Genomic DNA, 18,872 nt, shown 5'->3' with positions numbered 1-18,872 from the left:
GTCAAGTTCTAAATTAAATCTTGTAATTCTAATAATTTTGTACATAGGCTGTATTCATTATTTCAGCACTAACAATTTGCTCTAACTGAACTTTCAGTTGGGTTCTGATAAAATGTTTATTTAGTACAGATTTCATAGTCCAAAGCTCATATAAATGTTTTACTTAACCCAACTTGAGATTTCTTAATTTATTTAGATAACTCCTATTTATTATTAATTATATTGAGTAAATGAAATAAAGCTGTACAAATTTACTTTTAACTTTTTTTATTTAACACCATGTTCAAACATTTACAAACAATTAACAAATTATTTTTTAATGGTTACCTAAAACAGATCATATAAAATTTAAAATTTTATTCAATTTTCAACACATTGTAGTAATAAATTATTGTAAACTCCACTTAAGATTTCTTCTTGCACATCTGTCTCAATGTCCTCAAATGAACAATTAAAAACTTTTTCAAAATTGTTTAATAAAATGGGGACTACTTTTTCGGTTGAATACATTACTCCTGTTTCTTTGGTGAGTGATGTAACACCCTTATCCTCTATGCCACATGGATCAATATGAGTAAACCATGACAAGTCATTATTACAATTCAGTGATATTCCATGAGTGGTAACATATCTTGAAGCATGTATTCCAATAGCTGCAATCTTATTGTCACCTATCCAAACACCAGTGTGAGGTGATCGACTTGCTTCTAGTCCTAAAGAAACAGATAATTCTTAGAATAAACAATATTATAAAGTGATTAAGATATTTTGGTGCCTAGAGTACCTAACATTGAATTATTGGCTTATAATTGTAAGTATTTTCGAATCATATAAATTCCAGAACATGTATGAGTATGGTGAGATGAATAACTATACCTGCCAGTGCGAGTTAGGGCAAATTGCACACGCAAGTCTGAAAAAAAATCCTTTTCTTGATTTATCAATCAGTTACTTGTTTTGTGTTCTTTGTAATTTTTATTAAGAATATAACTAATTACAAAATAATTCTAAATATCAGATAACTGATTATTAGTGAGCCTAAATAAGTGCACCATAAAAAGGAGGAAATTCAAATAAATACAAATAAATCATAGATGTTTAAATATTGAAACTATTCCAACTCCCAGTTACAATGTGAGAGGGATTAATTCAGTATTTATAAATATATATATTTCACTGACCTAATTCATCACAAAGCCTGATAACAGTTTCTTCTAAGCTTTTGACATACCATTTCACGCTAGTTTTATAATTTTTCAGATTGATCACTGGGTATATTACTAATTGACCTGGACCATGAAATGTAATTAGGCCACCTCTATTAGTTTTCTTAAATTCAGCTCCTAGACTTCGTAATCTTATAATTTCGTCATTAGGTGTTTCATCACGTATTCCTGCAAGAACATTAATATATGAAAATATTAGTTTTACTTTAACTTAATACATCTAATAATTTGAAGAAAATTGAACTTTTAAAGAATCATACCAACTGTGTACACTGGCTTGTGTTCAACTAATAGGAGTGTGTCGTAATTAATATTTTGTCCATTCATAATAGCATTTAAATGTTTTCTGGCAAGGGCTTGTTGAATTTTTAAACCAGTGTCGTAACTTATAAGACCCAATTTCCAAATTTTGATCATGTTTGTTCTTATATTCATATATTAACTCGTAAAATTATACTTTAAGAATTTATTATTTAATAAACTAATTGTAAATACAGACAATTTTTTTAATTTTATTATTTTAGTAAACAGTTGAAATAAACAAAAAACAATTATAAATATGACACTGACAGAAGACAGTTGCCATTTTTTAATTAAGTTTCCTAAAAATAACTGGCAAAATGTATTATTTTTCTAAAGCTTAGGTGTTTATTTTTCTTTTATATTAATTTAACTAATATGGTAGTTACAATAATAATTTTGATAAATCCAACTTATTTTTAAATCTTTTCGTAAATTGGAGAAACGTGCTGTCTACAATACATTTATAACACTACGTTTAATACTCTTGTCTATTATGTAGTAAAGATTTTGCTTTCTTTTCAGAGATGGCGCTGTTTAATAAATAATTACGTGTATATTTAAGCGTATAGAAATGTATCTACAAAGTTTTTCAGTCACCTTTAGCTCAGTAATCCTGTGTACTTTGATCGTAGGGTAGTTTTTAGGACATTATATAAAGCAGCTGTGAATATAAACTTAAGAAGTAGCGCACCGAAGTTCTAATGTTTATGTACTTTTATTTTATTTTAAATCACAAATATGTTTGTATGTTATGGAATTAAACTTGTGTGATATTGGTGGCGGTCTTTAGAAAAGCTAATAGGAAAATAATTACTGAAGTAAATACGCAAATCTCGTGATTTTTGATCAATAACGGTATGTATTTTGATTTAGATAAATAAAAAAAAACAAAATAGTAATATTTTTATCTGGTAAAATGACGTTTTTATCCGGTAAACCTTGAGTACTTCCTTTTTTACAATTTTACCGCTCTAAAAATCAAAAAACAACATTTCGGAGTTATGGCGCGTAAATTATCTTAAGTGAGATTCATAAGACATTTTGGATTTTAGTATAGTTTCAAATATAACAATATTAAAGCATATGATGTATTCACGACACAGAACTAATTTAAATCGGTAGCTTAACCTTTAGGAAGGTTGAAATATTTTGTCTTTTGTTGATTAATAATACGTCTTATAAACTTTTATGATTGACTTTAAGAAATATTGTGGCGATTTAGACGGATTATTTTGTGTTACGAAAGTTTCAAAATCAGTTACTTTCATGATAACATATGAACATGTAGAATTACATCTACCATTAGCATTATTAACTTTTTTGTTTAATGTTGCCGTATAGAAGAATGACGCTCATGAGACCTGATAGATTTTTTTTAAAAAATATTAGAGTATTATTAATTACTCGCCACTTCAAGGGTTAAAAACCGCTGGTGAAGTAAACAATGGCCAGTTGTTAGGTAAAACAGGAAGGTGGGTGCTTCTGTGCTTCCCGGGAACTATTAATATCTCACCATTAACAAGGGGTTGCACTCTGCGGGGTGCATATACGTTCATCGTGTTTCTCACGATTTTATTTCCGACATTAGAGACGGTGCGTAGTAGACGATATTACAAATAGTTTAGAACATGCGTGCCATCGTCAAATCGTTTTAATTTGTGAATAATATTTTCAAATTTATTGTCCGAAACTGTATTAACGTGTTTATTCAGCTTTCAGATAGAAAACACTCGTAAATTATTTTAAATAAAGGAGCCGACTTTCGGTCAACGGCTTTTCGAGATATTAATTGCCAGCATTAAAGTATTTAGACGTGGGATTACTTTTTACGTTATTACGACATTGAGAAAATAATTTTACGGATTCATGTTTGCAGACAAATAATGAGTCTAATTAAATAGTTTGTTAGTTGTAATTACTTATATTTTGCTTAATACTATGAATAATATTAATTTAATTTTGTAAAAGCCTTTAATTTCAATAATTATTAATTTTTTTAAAAAAAGGGCTTTGAATAAATTGTATACTGATTCACACAAAATATTTTTCTTATTTGAATATTTTTTTTAATGAAAACATTATGTTTTAGTTAAGCTTTTTGGGTAAACCACTTAATAAAATTCTGTCATGATTACTCTAACTTATTTTTACAGTGAAAGTTTTTGATATATGTCTCTTAAAAGCTCTCGCACTGGGAATCATTGGTGTTATTGATCTCTACCGTAAAGCAATAGATCACTATACGTATCCTATTCTTAGAAATTTAATTAGTAGAGGAATGAAATAGCTTAAGATGATCATTTTTATCGATTAAAATAAAAAAAACCGTGATATAGAAACTACGTAGACTGTATTTTTTTATATTTTTTTAAAAATATGTTTTAAGATTGTCTGTTAAAGCGCGCCAATGTTTTTCGAAAAATTGTATTTTTAATCGGGCAACATCAACCGACCGAGTCGTTGTTCGGTCTTCTCGGGCGTCCTTATTCAAATGTTAAGCTCCTTCTGATCGATAGTCCACGATGACGTGCTCTCTCATGGGCCCTTGCGCTAGGTTAATCCATGGAGAGTTTGCCCAAACGATCAAAGAGCACGGCCGCCTCTCTCTCTGGTAATATCATGTAGTGGCCCAGCCAAAGCTCACCAGCTTTGTTGCTAATAACGTAGTTTAAACTAAATACCATCTGCGATTTGCTTTTACAAATTTGTGGAATCCGTAAATGTCAATAGGGTAGCAATGTCCATCTGTCAGAAAAAAAAAACTACAACTGAATTAAAGATGTCTAGGCGCAAAGTGATTACATAACATTTATTAATCGTAGAATAATTTATCTAGACATTATTAATACCAATTATTTTTTATTCATATTGAGTACTTTTTGCTACATTATAACGTTTCTCAGTATAAATATTATTTTATAATTAAAAAAGCATTTCCTTCCATAATGCAGTTTGCATCTTGTTGAAAGTTTGTTGTTGCCTCTATCATTATTTTGTAGCTTAGAGTTATTACAGCTACCATGAAGATTTAAGATGTTTAAATGAAATATACTACTGGCGTATTCAATTTACTGTGTGATTTTTTTCTTTCGATACGCAACAATAAAATATGAACCATGCTCATATCTTTCCAGAAACAAATTTCACGTGTTATGTTCCCTTGAGTTATTTGTAAAGATGTTTATCATTGTTTAAGGATAGAAGTATTAAACAGAAACATTTAAAGTAGATAAAATATACAGACAGATAGATGTATGAGTTGATATATATATATGTGTATATGTGTTTTTGGTCATCCTAGTGTTGTGAAACGTTTTTTATTTTAGAATTTAAACCTTAGAATTATCGGCAATTACGACACTTCGATGAAGTATCGAACTGGCTACGTTGTGTACAATACGTTACGTTCTTTATAAATTGTAATAATTTTACTAACATTTCTAAGTTGGTAAATACATATAATAATTATTCATTTGAGGGATAAACAACAATAAACATTAAGTATTGCAAGTATAAGATATTGAAAAACTATTCGTAACTTACAACGTTGTCAACGGATTATAAATGTAATAAACACGCTAAGAGCAGTTGAAAAGAGTTTGATACGAAAAAGTTACAATATAAGCATAAAAGCTTTTCAGCGAACAAAATGACATGTACTATATAGAATAAAAACATAAAAAGTGATAATCATTAATTAAAAAATGATATTAAGGTACATCCTACAACAACAGTTTAAATGGGTAAAAAATTAAATTTTTATAATTTGGTATAAATTTGAAAATCCGAAGTAGCTGATGCTGTGTACAGAAATTATAATAATTAAATTAAATTCCTTGCTAATAATAACTGTATGGTAAAAATTTTAACATTTAAACTGAAGTTAGATTTAAAAAGAGATAGAAAAATTAGGTTATTCTAAAGTGAACTAAGCTCGCAGAGAGCTTGTTGACATTGAATGATGTATTGGTTTATTGCCTGCTCGTTAAAAACGCCGACCGATAAATTTCGAGCACCGTATCGATAACAGATTTTTTTGAAGTGTTCGTATCGATTTTATTAATAGCTGAACTTTGTGTCGTTTACAAGCAAATATGACATATTAAAAATAACTATTAAATATTTGTACATGATGCCCATCGGATTGCCAAGTTGTAGTGAGCATACCACATGCGCGCAGAACAGATAACGGCTGGGGTAATCAGGTTTTGGAGGAAAGAGAGAGATCCGGCAAACGCGCAGCACGTCGAACCACAAAGTGGATAGACGACCTTGTTAAAGTTAAAGTTAAAGTTAAAGTCGTCGTCAGACACTAGATGCAAAAAGCTCCCAAATTTTCCAGTGGTAGAGGCCTATATCTTGTAGTGAAAGTCCTACGGCTGAAATCGTGATGATTGATGTTGATAAAAGCAACTGTGAAGAGAAGGGCTCTTTAAAAAAATTACAAAAGTCTGTCGCTTACAGGTTCTTTAACTGTAATTGAGACGAATAGGCATGATCAGCTGTCGCAGTCTTTACCTACTAGTCTGTCTATTATCCAATACAAAAACTAAAATATTTATGAATAAATTTAAGAATATAAAGGTAAAAAACGTACAATGAAGAAATATGTATAAATAAGAATCCGATCTTATTGGATCTACGTGGGACGCCTATATCGTTCCGTGAATGTCCTTCGGTTGAAATGACGATAGTAATGATGAAACGGCTAGCCAGTCTCTCATACTCTAAAAAAATAATAATTCAACATTTATTTACTCCGTTTTGATCTTTGTGATATAAAAAACTTATCTCGTATTATGGAATTGCAAATTTTAAATGAGTTAGGCGGTATTTGTTTCGAGATCACAATCCGTTGCTAGGCGACGGCGCAGTAGGCTTGCAGGCTTCGTGACGCGAATGCTGAACTCTCGGATCGATGCCCGCACTTTTTGCGAGGACCACGTCTTGAGGCTCAACTTGTCAGATTTAAACTAAGCGTTTTTAGATGTTTAGGCGCGGGAGAATTTTTTTTTTGTTTCGTAATACGTATCAAAGGACTACTAAGCTGTGAAGCAGTGTTCTCCCGCATTACCAATTCTAATGTTTAGGTCTTGTTCAATAACCGCATGAACAGTGTCTATAAATTTTATCATTATGTGGTAAATTGAAAATTTATTTATATATTTATTTACTTTATTGGAGATAGACAGTAACAAAAGGCAGTAAGAATGTACAAACAAAAGCTTAGAAATATAAAATTAGTTATATTTGTTACCTTATAACTATCTCACTGAGAACGTATAATGATTTATAGTCAAACAATGAAAAAACAAATAAGAATAAAAACATTACTAAACAGGGATCAAAGACTATGGTTTATATATTTATATTGTTTGTTTACATATTTATATTATGGTTTAAATTGCATTGTATGTACTCAATAATTTCGAACGAAATTGTACACCCATCACTTTTTAATCGTTACTGACTATTTTTACACGACATTGCCGTACATATAGCAGAAAGCGAAATTAAATAAATAGAAATATGAGATTTTCCAGTACCATTCTTCATCAACCGACCTTCGTTTTTTTCGACAATTAGGACAGTATCTACTGCTAAACAGCTAATAAGCATGAAAATAAACGCATTTCGAAAATTTCAATGTCGAAGTATTTCTTTCAAAGATCAGAATTGTTTTATGACAGGCATCTATACTTAAAAATCTCATTGGGAAAAGTGTATTAAAGCTAATGGTGTATATTATTATTGAATAAATACTTTTAGAAAAACGTTATCCTGTTTTTTTTTAATTTACTAACAAATCTGATATTACATTCGCACGAACCTAATGTAATTTTTTCGTTGATTTTAACAATAAAAAAGAGTTATTTGAGATTGATATTGAAATTATTCTCAGCAATAACTTTATTTTGATTAAAATATCAAAAGAACTTAATTGAAAGTCATTCTCTTTTCATTATTTTATGTAATTTGAATAAAAACTTTTTCTCTACCACTATGTACAGACTTTTGTTAAAGTTTTAAATTATATTTTGACAAAATGTACGATTTATTTTATTAATCACATCACGATTCAATTAGCAATATACAGACTCTATGTTTAATTTCACAATACAAAAAACTAATATAATGATTTTAATCCCACGATCGGGTGAACAAGTAATAGCTGAATTTCTTGAAATTATGTAATTTATTACCAACCACATTTACTGGTCGCAGACATTCATATTTTCTTACGGTGATTGCAATATTGGCACCATTTGTTGATTATCTATATCCGATAAAATAAAATTTTTGATGAAAAACCCTTTACTAAATATAGTCTTTTATGTATATTTTTACAGATTATATCAGCAATATCAACACGTAAATTCAAGTTACAATCATTATACAGTGTGATTAATTATAGGCGTAGAAGGTTTGAATGCGGCCAATTAATTAATACACTGGTTTAGTAATAATAAATAATATATGTAATATAGTTCGAAAAACTGTTTTCGAATAAGCATCAATACATATTAAAATTAGTTATAGATTACTGTTCATCCATGCAGACTTTGTAATGCCAGAACATCTGACGACTGTCATGTTATAAAAAAAATAATGTAATATATTACAGTCTGATAACTTTACAAGTATGCTGACAAACAGGCCATCTAATACACATTCACCTCTAAATACCCTTACATTTATGTTATCACTCTATAAGTCTTTGACAACTACAATTTAATAATGGACCTGCACAATATTTGTGTGAATTTATTTATTGTTTAGCCTAAAGACGCCCACTGCAAGGTGTACCTTCCTAAAGTTATCTATTGAGGGATATATCATAATCGCATCATGGTACGAAGAGGCCGTTGGTGTACTTTAAAAATTCTTTGTTTGTACAAAGCATGAATTATATAAAGACAATATTCCGGGAATCGAATCCGAGGCCTTTTATCGCAAGTCTGAGTTCTACCGCTGGCTTACCATTGCTCACGTTTATTAACAATCACAAATTATAAATATAATTACAATTTTATCTACAAATAAAATAGAAATGTAATAATTGAAATTAAATCTAAATAAAATCGGTTTGATTTCGATTAGTATTTCTTCATTGCCAGTAAGCTTACGAATAAGTATAACTCGTGAGTTATATTACAAGTGTGGTGGAGTGGACGTCAATAAAAGAGCAAAAACAATAAAAAGATTGTACATAGCTATTCGTTCAAGATGCGCTAGCTTCCCCCGAGATGTACCTAATTAAGCCGTAAAAAGCAGCATTTCCCCAGCTGAAGTGTTATTTTGTGGCAACGGGCCACAGCGGTCGCAGTTAGAAGGGAGTGAGTGAGTTATCACCCTTATCTTCGTCTTTAATTATTCATGAGCCCAACCGGACAAGTTCCTGAAACTTCAGGACGACATCTGTTCTTTCTTTATTATATTTTACACTCTCATCTCAATGTTTCGTTGTATTCGTGGTTAAAAATGTTTAATTGTAATTTTATATTAATCTACATATACATATAAAATAGATTTCCACTTATGTTCTGACTAATTGCGATATCTCTCTAAACTGACTTAGAGACTTGAAATGTGGTAAGAATATACCTTTTGCCGAAATTAGGTAAGCCAAGAATTTTAAGAAACTTCACATACAACAATAAGGGGGCGTTTACTAAAAACTAAAGCGGACGGGAGACAGCTGATCCTTTACTGTGTTAATTTACCCTACTCAGAATAATTATTTTAAGTATTATATATACTTCCGACGTGCCCAACCAAGTGGTGGATACTGTATTTAAAAGACGTTCTCGGTATTCTATGGATTCACTGCGGATGCCGGATCCATGACATTATAGGAAGAAGGGCTAGATACAATGCTCGGAGACGTCAAGTCGCGTAGAACTTTAAGGAGACCTCCTTGCAATAGATTAGCGTCTACCTTCACCGACAATTCTCCTCTCTCTTCCTTAACAGCTAGAAATGCTGCTTTAGAAACTCGTTCTATAAACGAGAAGATGTTCTTTCTTAACACGCCTTAATCCTTCAAGTTATAAATATTTGCTGTTATACCTTTTGCTTCTATCTTCACCTACATACATACCTACATAGCCATTGTGAATTGTTTTCTAATTATTTCGTTGACTAGGTCGTGCTTTTACTATAGTTGTGTGGGATTTAGGTATATTAGAATTACAACTATTAGAGCGGTGTGGTAGGCCACCAACTAAGTGGTTTGACAACATACGCTGAGCTCGCGGGAAGTTGCTGGATGCAGGGCAGAGCCGGCTGCCGTGGCGATCTTTGTGGAGGCCTTGGGTAGGCGTATATTGGTTGAAAAATAGAAGAAATAGTTTTCGAAATTTTTATCAAAACCATAAACTTGAAGATTTAATACATATAATAAATATATAAATACTTTTTTTATTACATATAGTGCTTTCTTTAACAGAAAAAACGTGAATATTAAATTACCGGATAACAGCGAAGGATGGGCGGGAATTGAAGTTTTTTCTTTTCTCCAGATGTTGCTGTGGTCGTGTGCGCTTTGGTGAAATGTATACTGCGCCAGCTGGCAACAATTACTCGTACGATGAAACAATACAGGTATAGATTAACAATAACCTTATGAAAATGTGTCAAATAAAAGAATAAACGTATTGAAAAACTTGTACAAATATTACTGAATTCGTTGCCATTCTTTTGTATGTTTTTTACTTTTGTTAATTTTTAACTGTTTTATATAATATGTAATAAAAACATAATAAAGTGTTATAAAACATTTATTAAATATGATATTCGAATCGTTTTAAACGAATATATAAATTATACATGTAAAAAAATACTATTCATAGTCTACTTTGCTTTTAATATCCTATTAAAAGAATCTACCTGGAGGAATTTTAACAGACCGTGTGGATATTATTCATAACATTTATACGAAATAATTACGCTCTCAATAAGCTTTATGTTTTTCTCTATTTCTAAACAAACTATCAAAATACATACGTAGTTTCTATTTTCAAAGTTTTCGTTTTATTCGAGTTCAAAATATGGATGCTGTAATGTGTAACAACGGTACATGGAAGTCATGGAAATTTAGCCTTAATTTTCAACGTCGTAAAGACTAATTCAGTAACGGAGTCATGGAATTGCAGGTTTTTCATGGCGATCCATAAACGCGTTCACGGTGTGTCCCTTCCATTACAAATTAGACCTTGTTTAATGTACTGGGAGTTTAAAATGGAATGACCGGAGACGAGTTTAGGGCCCGGAAGAAGTTTTTCAGTACGGGTCGTAACGACACATTAGGCGACGTGGGCGCTCTTACCTTTATTAATGTGGTACAGAGCCAAGCGCTTACTTCAACCTCTTGGCCCCGTAATTCGCAAATCGTTCTGTTTGCCTTAAATTGTTCATTTTATCTTACTCGTCGTGAATTTATAAAAGAATTATTCACGCTTCAATTTTGTCCTACCAAACCCGTATTGTAAATCTTACCCCGTATAAATTAAAATTACTTGATAATATTTGTATTACCAGTTGACAGAAGCACGCATGGACTGACGACACAACATTTTTTATAACGTTAAAAATAATAAAAGATTTCAAAGTGAATGTGTATGCCTAGACGAAAAAGAAAATTTATATTTAAAATTTGAATTTGTACCGTAACCTTTTATTTACTTTATTCTAAAGTTAATCTTCTTTTGTATCGTTTGAAAAGGAATACACCGAATTTTGTTCAGTCGTAAGTTACAGAGTTGCCTCTTATCTTAACACCGCACGGAGGTTCCATTCCGCTGATACAATATTCCCGGGGGTTCGCGACCATTTATCAGGCAGCGACCCACATTGAGCTGACATCTGCCGTCAGACTCCTCGCCTCGCTTTCCACCCCCTATATCGGACTGCTATTACTAGAAGCGATTATTGTGGGAATTAGTTCCTTTATTACATTGGCTCTCAATTGTTTTCACTGCGATTTCGTGCGCTTCAAATAAAACAGATTTTTACGTGTTAACAGTTTCTATTTATTGTCGATTGTCAGGAAGTACAACACGTTTGTTTTAGGCAGACCTATGCTTTTGTAAGTTATTAAACTATACCAAAAAGTCTTTTATATTTGTTTTATTTGAACATTTTTGGTTAGCAGGTTTAAGGAAATCGATATCTGTAATTTTTTGTATGCCGTAAACAAAATGACTTAGTGATGTTTTAAAAATTCCACGCTCTGAAAAGTCCGCCAAAGGCACAGAGGTACGTGAACACGAACGCATAGAGCGGAAAATTCGATTTCATGGCCCGCGCCTCCTTAATGCGCTGTGGTCCATATTGTGCCCAACCCTTGCCACGAAAAAGGTTGCTTAATCAAATTCACTGCGCCAATCTCCGGCCTTACTGATAGCGAATCGACGATATATCGGCTTTGGAATCTGATAAAATAATCGACAAAGAGCACTTAAACCGTATACTATCAAAGAAAAGTCGTTGATGTAAATCGTTATTAGAATAGCGTTGTAGTTAGGTTAGCATTTGAAATAAATATAAGATAATTACATCTTTCTCTAGATTCAATAAAATTAGTAACCCTTTTTAGGCAACTATGTATTACAATATACTCCCGCTTAAGATCTCTGAATTGACACATTATAAATTAAAGAACTTAATTTTATATTTAAGTAAAATATGATAAAGGTGACAAACTACAACATACTATTTACTTACGAAATGGAGACACTTTTTTCTTTTTTTTGAGCTGACCTGCACTTTTACCCAGCTGGCAGCTTTCAGATTCCGCGGGTGCAGTACAATTTAAATTACATTCATACAAATTGATTTAAATTGATACTCCATTTGAACAAACATTTTATAAATAGGTATTCTAGTTTAATTACAAGCCTAAATCAACACCAAGCGTTGTCAATTAAAGCGCTCTATACATAATTAGAAATTCTATTACGAACAGTCGTCTTAACACTTATTTATGAATAAAAATAAATATGAAATATTAAAATTATTCCCTATATCATATTGAGATAGTAGTTGTAAAATACTAAATATTAATTATTCAGAAATAATTGGTACTAAAAAATATTCGATATAATTTCCTGCCATCTAGTATCGAGTAGCAATAATAAAGTAATAAAACAGAGTGATCTTTTAGGAGAGTCTAACGTAGAGGGCAAAACCGATTGTTTTCAAATCAAACTGTTGGGTTCACGTGAAGTAAGATTAAAAAATTTAAAGTATGGTCTTTTAATATGATTTTTGCTGCTAGAAAATATAAATGAAATAGAAATGATACTTATTATGACGATTTTAATTACTGCACTAATTTCAGACGTATTCGATTATGTAAGGATTTCTAATTGCGTTTAATTTATTTATATTTATATTTCTCGAGGCAACTAGGTGTCAGTAAACGGATGTCGGACGGATAACATAGGGTTGCGACAAATCGCTGGACGTGGGCAGCGTAAGTCCATTAGTGGGATAGACCTATGCCTTGCAGTGAGCATCTATCTATCGGCTGATATGACGATGATTTTATTTACGTGCATTCGTTAAAAGTCGTTTTATTTTTTTATTGTCCAATTAAATTAAAAAACTTCAATCAAACTCAGTTTCGTGATTGGAATTATGACAAAATTAAAACAATCATAACAGATGCACAGAAATCAGTAATGACTGGTGTACATACAAAGGATATTATATTTTACAACAAATTTTCATTACGAATAGCCGTAATATAGTAATTAAAATACAAACAATAATGAGCAATATAAAGTAGCATATGTCCCAACACCATATCTCGTTGTTCATTGGCCATTTGTTGTAATTAACAGACGAAAGTTAATCTCGTCTGTCCCCGGTGCTCCGCGTCGCGCCGTCCTAAATCACGGACCAAGCTGCCATTGTGACAACTACTGTTTCGACTGTGACCTATCAACTACATTACTGTTAGCACGTATGATCATTTAATATTTGACTGGTTTTAACTTTTATTTTTGTGATAAAATATACAACATTTATTTAGCAAATTAATATTTGTTTAAGAGTATATTTAAATTTGACTGAGTTTTGATCTATTAATCACCATATTATTTTTAAGGTAACTATTGGGTTACTATTATTAATAAAGACGCCAGTTCGATTCTCAGTGATGTGTATATAACTTGGCCAATGGCCATAAACGGTAAACGAAATCGTTATGTATATGAAATAAGTGCCAATAATTTCCACCTAAATATAAAAAAAATCGAGTAATTTTTCGGCTAATAGCGATATCAATTGTTATTACTACTTATCTTCTTGCATTACATTTGCAGATTACGCGGGTTCTAAGGGGCAGGGCGTAGACGGTGTTTAGCCTAAAAGCTTTGTTAGTAAACGTCTTGGGATCCCTAAAAAAACGTCCTGGGCCGCTACTACAGTTTTACCAGATTGAGAGTACGTAAGGTTTTTAGATCGCTTAGGCCGACCATCCATGTACTAACCAGGCTCAAGGTTTCCTTGTGGGGCCTTCGGCTGGGGTTGTCATTCATTCGCCATTATATATATTCATTCAGTCATTCGCCAATAATACTTCTTTAGCATTCCGACTCCAGGGCACCCGAGAGATACGAAGTTCGACTTGTTCGGTTGCTGTTACTTGGCTAATATTATGACTATATCAAAAGGCGGTAGTGCAGTGAGAAGAAATTGCGGAGTAAATTACATCACCGCTTCTATGTGTGATTGCCGTGGGTCGGCGACCCTTGTGATACATGACCCGACTTCGCTTAAAGTAAGATTTCATCTGTATACAATATTAATAAATTTATAAGTTATAGTGAATTTTTGTCGAGGCAAAGTCAGCGGAGTGCCGGTTGATTGCGGAAACCAGCCCGCAGAGAAAAGAAAAGAAGTAGTAGGATTCGGAGGAAAGTGATGGTTTCATACTGCCTTGTTGTGCTGTGTACAGCTTGTAAAATAGAGATATAGCGTCATATGATCGGTTATGGTGCAAGCATTTACATCACACGCCCGGCATATAGTTTAGCAAGGGACTAATACGTTAGATGAATTTGATATCACCATGTTACACTGCTAATGAACAAACTTTGTTGGTTGTATGTATAAGCTTATATAGAATTGAGGCACAGAAAGTCCTTTGAGAGGTTATTAGTTAATTTTCTCTTTTGTGTCCATGCTGTGTGCGGTGGATTTTCAGTAACTTTCAAACAAAAGGAAAACGTTGCGGAACACTAATTTCATTTGTACTAATTCAGTTATGGTTCTTTGAATTTGATATATCGTCATTATCGTAATGAGAGCTGATAGATGCTCACTGCAAAGCAGGTCTTTCCCAAAAATCGATAATTAATTAAAATATAACGAATACAATATATACTTCGATAAAAAAACATTTTGTGTAATATCAGAAAAAATTTAATATTTGTGAAATATTTTTTTATAAAAAAGTATGAAGGCAGTATTAATTTTTGAAATTGGGTAAATGAAAGTATTACAAACAAATAGCAAAGGGTGTCAATCCCTAGAGAAAATGGCGTCATAATTTAATCAATTATAATAACACGATCGAATAGTCATTGTATATACTTATACAGAGAAATTACTACTATTTCGTATGTTTAAAATGATTACATTATTTGTTATACACACATATAAAGTTATGTAATGTTATTATTTAAGTTTGGACCTTAGTGAATGTAAGCCAAAAGTATATTTTTTGTAAGTATGAAGGCAACAACAGTTATTGATTAGACAAATTTAAAACATTAAATTAATTACTTAATTAAATGAACCGGTAGACACAAAACTCATGTGAACCGATATATAAAACGTGTAAGTGGGAATTGGAAGTGACGTCATCGGGGTGTCTAGGAGTTCCCGGATTCTTTCACCAAATCCTTACATTGCTTATTGCGATTATTCACACGCTATCTCAGTATTCCTCAAACTGTAATATTGAAACATTCTATATTTATATTTATAACAGTATCTTCTTACAAATCTGCGTGCTGATGTTATAATATATATATATATATATGTGTGTGTGTATATATAAAGGAAACCTAGTACATATGAAGTAATATATGATATTACTACATAAAGTTACTTCAAAGTGTCTTAAAAGGTTGCGAGATTGGAACTTATACTTGGTACTTACGCTTGGTAGGGCGGCATGGCGATGGCAGTGTGGTATTATGGTACGCAGATGACGCTGCTGCGCCGTCTGCAAACTTATTTGTGAGCAGTGGCAATCGTTTATAATTAATGCACAAAACGTGAATTATATGTGCTTGTATCTCGAGAATAGAACCTGCGACCTACGATCGCTCACATCTATTAACAATCACAAATTATAATTTCTTAATTGAAAAAGAAATCTATTTATTTCTCATAATAACGTTTGTGTCTATTTTTATTTTTAACTGGAATAATTTACCTGTTTAGGTAATAAGACAAAATTAAATGCGCAATAGTTAACTCTTGCTATGTTGATAACTCATCGCATTATTAATTTAGGTCTACATATACAACGCTAGAGAACTAACCCAAAAATTATATGCAAGTTTTACCACTTGAAATCGTATCACAGGTTTTACTGTGTAGAATATAGCAGATAGAATAGAAAATAGCAGAGTAAAAGTTTGGGAACCATGCGAAAGAAAAGAAATAAATGATCCCCTCTTTACAATAGTAATCCGGAAAGTAGATGGCAATGCGGTATCGTTTACAGAGTGTTTAAAAATTAAAAAGTTTTACAAAAATGTTCTTCAACATGTTATTTATGTTTTAGAACAATTAAATAAATAGATCATAACCTAGATTATTTGCTAAATAATACTGCAGATTTTTTTTTGTATCATAAATAATATAAAAATATCTTTAAAATCTTTATATCTATATGTGGAAAGTAAGTAACGCGATTAATATATTTTATTGTATTACATTCTAAAAAAACAAGTTATTTGTATTGTATTTTGTTTCATTTATGGTATCTAAATTTTCTTTCAGACTTTTATAATCAAACGTGTTTTATAATTTTTAGATTGGCGTATACATATATTTGTACTTTGTTTGTTATCGGATAATAGGAAAGGCTGGATATATTTCTATTTATATTCATACAGTTATAATTTGAAATATGATAGTGAATGGAACATCCTGTATATTAGGATGCACCGGTGCAATGGGCGGAGGGCGAACGGCCCATGGACCCATTGCAAACCTCGCGCCGCCTTAATCAAACCCAAGCAATTTATGATCGCACGACGATGCCGGCTCGCTGCAGGTCTATTCAGCAACCGTTTGTAAAAAATTATTAACTATTTTTTCCAAAGTTCTAATAATAAAATAATTATTAAAATTTCCATAACATCTGAGCGATTATTGTTTTTGAATAACATTCGTACGAAATAATTTTTAACATAAATTATTAAATTAATAAACGTCGATCGGCGTTCGCACAAATCTGCTTAGTTTTGTATATAGGACGGTTGATCGGCAAATAAGCTTATCTCTTTAAAACTTTTAAATCTATTTCTAATTACTTTGTATAAAGTTGTCACATTAATTTTTTTTTCTATTGTAATGCATCCGATCTATAACTTCTGGTAGTATAGTCTGGCGGAATAGACAGAAAAGAATTCGATTATTTAGTAATTCGAACTTTAAAAATGATTTTTACTATACTACCTAATAGTAACGTGTTTATTTATTATTTCTGAAACCAATAATTTTTGGGTAAGGTGTACTATATATCAATTTCCATTTTTAATCTTCAGCAATAATCAAGTTTTTTCGGTTTATAATTTTATTACCAGAAAGAGATATTGTGTCTTTTTATATATAAAATATTTTATGAACATTTTATTACAGAATAAGTCGTCAAAATGCGCGTATTGTATCTTAACTCTAAGGGCGGTGCGCCCCTATCGAATGTGCTAGCATTACAACTTACACTTTTCGAAGTAATATTTCCTGATCGGATTCACGATTTAAGCTTTACATGGTGAAATAGTTCAATGTTTTTGTTTTAACAAAATTACGAATGTAAGTTTTTACAAAAATAATAGAATACGTATTTATAATAATGAATAAAAAAAACTACGTCGCGTTAGCCTTGACGTTGATTTATGACGTCGTACATTTCTATAATAAAAAATAGGCATTTTAGCACTAGAGGCGCTTCAAACTACTGATTTTTATTACTCATAATAAATAGTGTACAGGAATTTAACAAATGGGTCATCGTCATTTTGCTGTTGGTTGATTACTAAAAAGACAGACTGAAAGCAGCCTTCATTCAGCGTGTTCCGACGAGTTTTACAATGTCAACTGTCCATCATATGGGTAGACGCCTCACGCTGCGCTTTGAGTCCGTTGTCTCCATTCCAGAACTTTAACCCTCAGCAGCTACCTGTTAGTATATTTGTAGAAGTTAACATACCTACTTGAGATCAAAGCAAAATTAATTTTCTTACTTAACATCTTAAGCATTTGCCTTTTCATAGCACCCATGAATAAATATCAAAGCTGTACAGGTCAATGCAGTTATAAATCATTTTTTTCATTCTTTTATTTAATTATTAAATGTTTAAAATATTCATAACACGTCAGTTATTTTTAGTTATAAGTCAAAGGATAATATTATTTTATTATAAACTTTATACAAATTTTTTTTTTAACTTTTTGGGAAATTTATTGGAATTCCTAGGAAGAAGCTTTAGTTCAGCAGTCGATGTCATACAGCTGAAATAATGACGAATAACAATCGTAAATAAACACCGTAGTAACTATTGTAACCCGCCTTTCGTATATAATTTAATGATGGAAAGATATAAATAAAAGTAGAGTTATCCAGATAGTACACATTCAAACCCCTAATTATTTTTTCCATTATCGTTTGCGTAGCTTGAAAATAGATAGGCTTTTCGAAGAATTAGACCGTAAATTTTGTGTAATGTTAAAATTTATAATTAGTGCATTATACAATTTGAACTTCACAATGCCAGGCACACTTTCAAATTCAAATGATTCAGTACAATTAAACTACGAATACACAACACTGAAAGAGTAGGACAAACCCATTAAAATGTGCATTTAAAGTGCAAGTCATCCAGGGTGAGTGGCTTGTTTAAGTCGGGTGACTGGTAAACTGCACTGTGCAGTAATTTAGTCAAGCGCCGATGCGTGAAAATGAATTAGCGTTATAAATTACAATTTTCTTTAATCTTCATCCAGCCTCCGTTAATAAAAGACGATGATATGTAATATTTGTTCTTTTATTAGAAATAAATTTGTTTCCAGAAGAAACCATCTATTTTACCAACT

At 31.5% G+C, this 18,872-nt stretch overlaps 1 protein-coding gene across 1 annotated transcript; it reads right to left on the bottom strand.

The window, feature by feature from the left end:
• Positions 1 to 283: 283 nt before the first annotated feature.
• Lipt2 (Lipoyl(octanoyl) transferase 2) lies at positions 284 to 1,736 on the bottom strand. Its single transcript, XM_068772798.1, has 3 exons — positions 1,487 to 1,736; positions 1,182 to 1,394; positions 284 to 713 (listed from the first exon to the last, which is right to left on the bottom strand). The coding sequence occupies exons 1-3, from the start codon at positions 1,659 to 1,661 to the stop codon at positions 361 to 363; spliced, it is 741 nt and encodes a 246-aa protein (XP_068628899.1). The 5' UTR covers positions 1,662 to 1,736; the 3' UTR covers positions 284 to 360.
• Positions 1,737 to 18,872: the final 17,136 nt, after the last annotated feature.

Source organism: Battus philenor, unplaced genomic scaffold, assembly GCF_028537555.1.
Source record: "Battus philenor isolate CCGP_79_NKW_IND1 unplaced genomic scaffold, ilBatPhil1.0.hap1 SCAF_5, whole genome shotgun sequence".
Taxonomy (NCBI): Eukaryota; Metazoa; Arthropoda; class Insecta; order Lepidoptera; family Papilionidae; genus Battus; species Battus philenor.
This window is presented reverse-complemented; position numbering and strand designations above follow the sequence as displayed.

Coding starts and splice junctions, on each gene's coding strand:
- Lipt2 (XM_068772798.1), bottom strand. CDS start 1,661: ATGAATATAAGAACAAACATGATCAAAATTTGGAAATTGGGTCTTATA. Junction 1,395..1,486: donor CAAGCCAGTGTACACAGTTG/GTATGATTCTTT, acceptor ATGTTCTTGCAG/GAATACGTGATGAAACACCT. Junction 714..1,181: donor CAGGCTTTGTGATGAATTAG/GTCAGTGAAATA, acceptor CTGTTTCTTTAG/GACTAGAAGCAAGTCGATCA.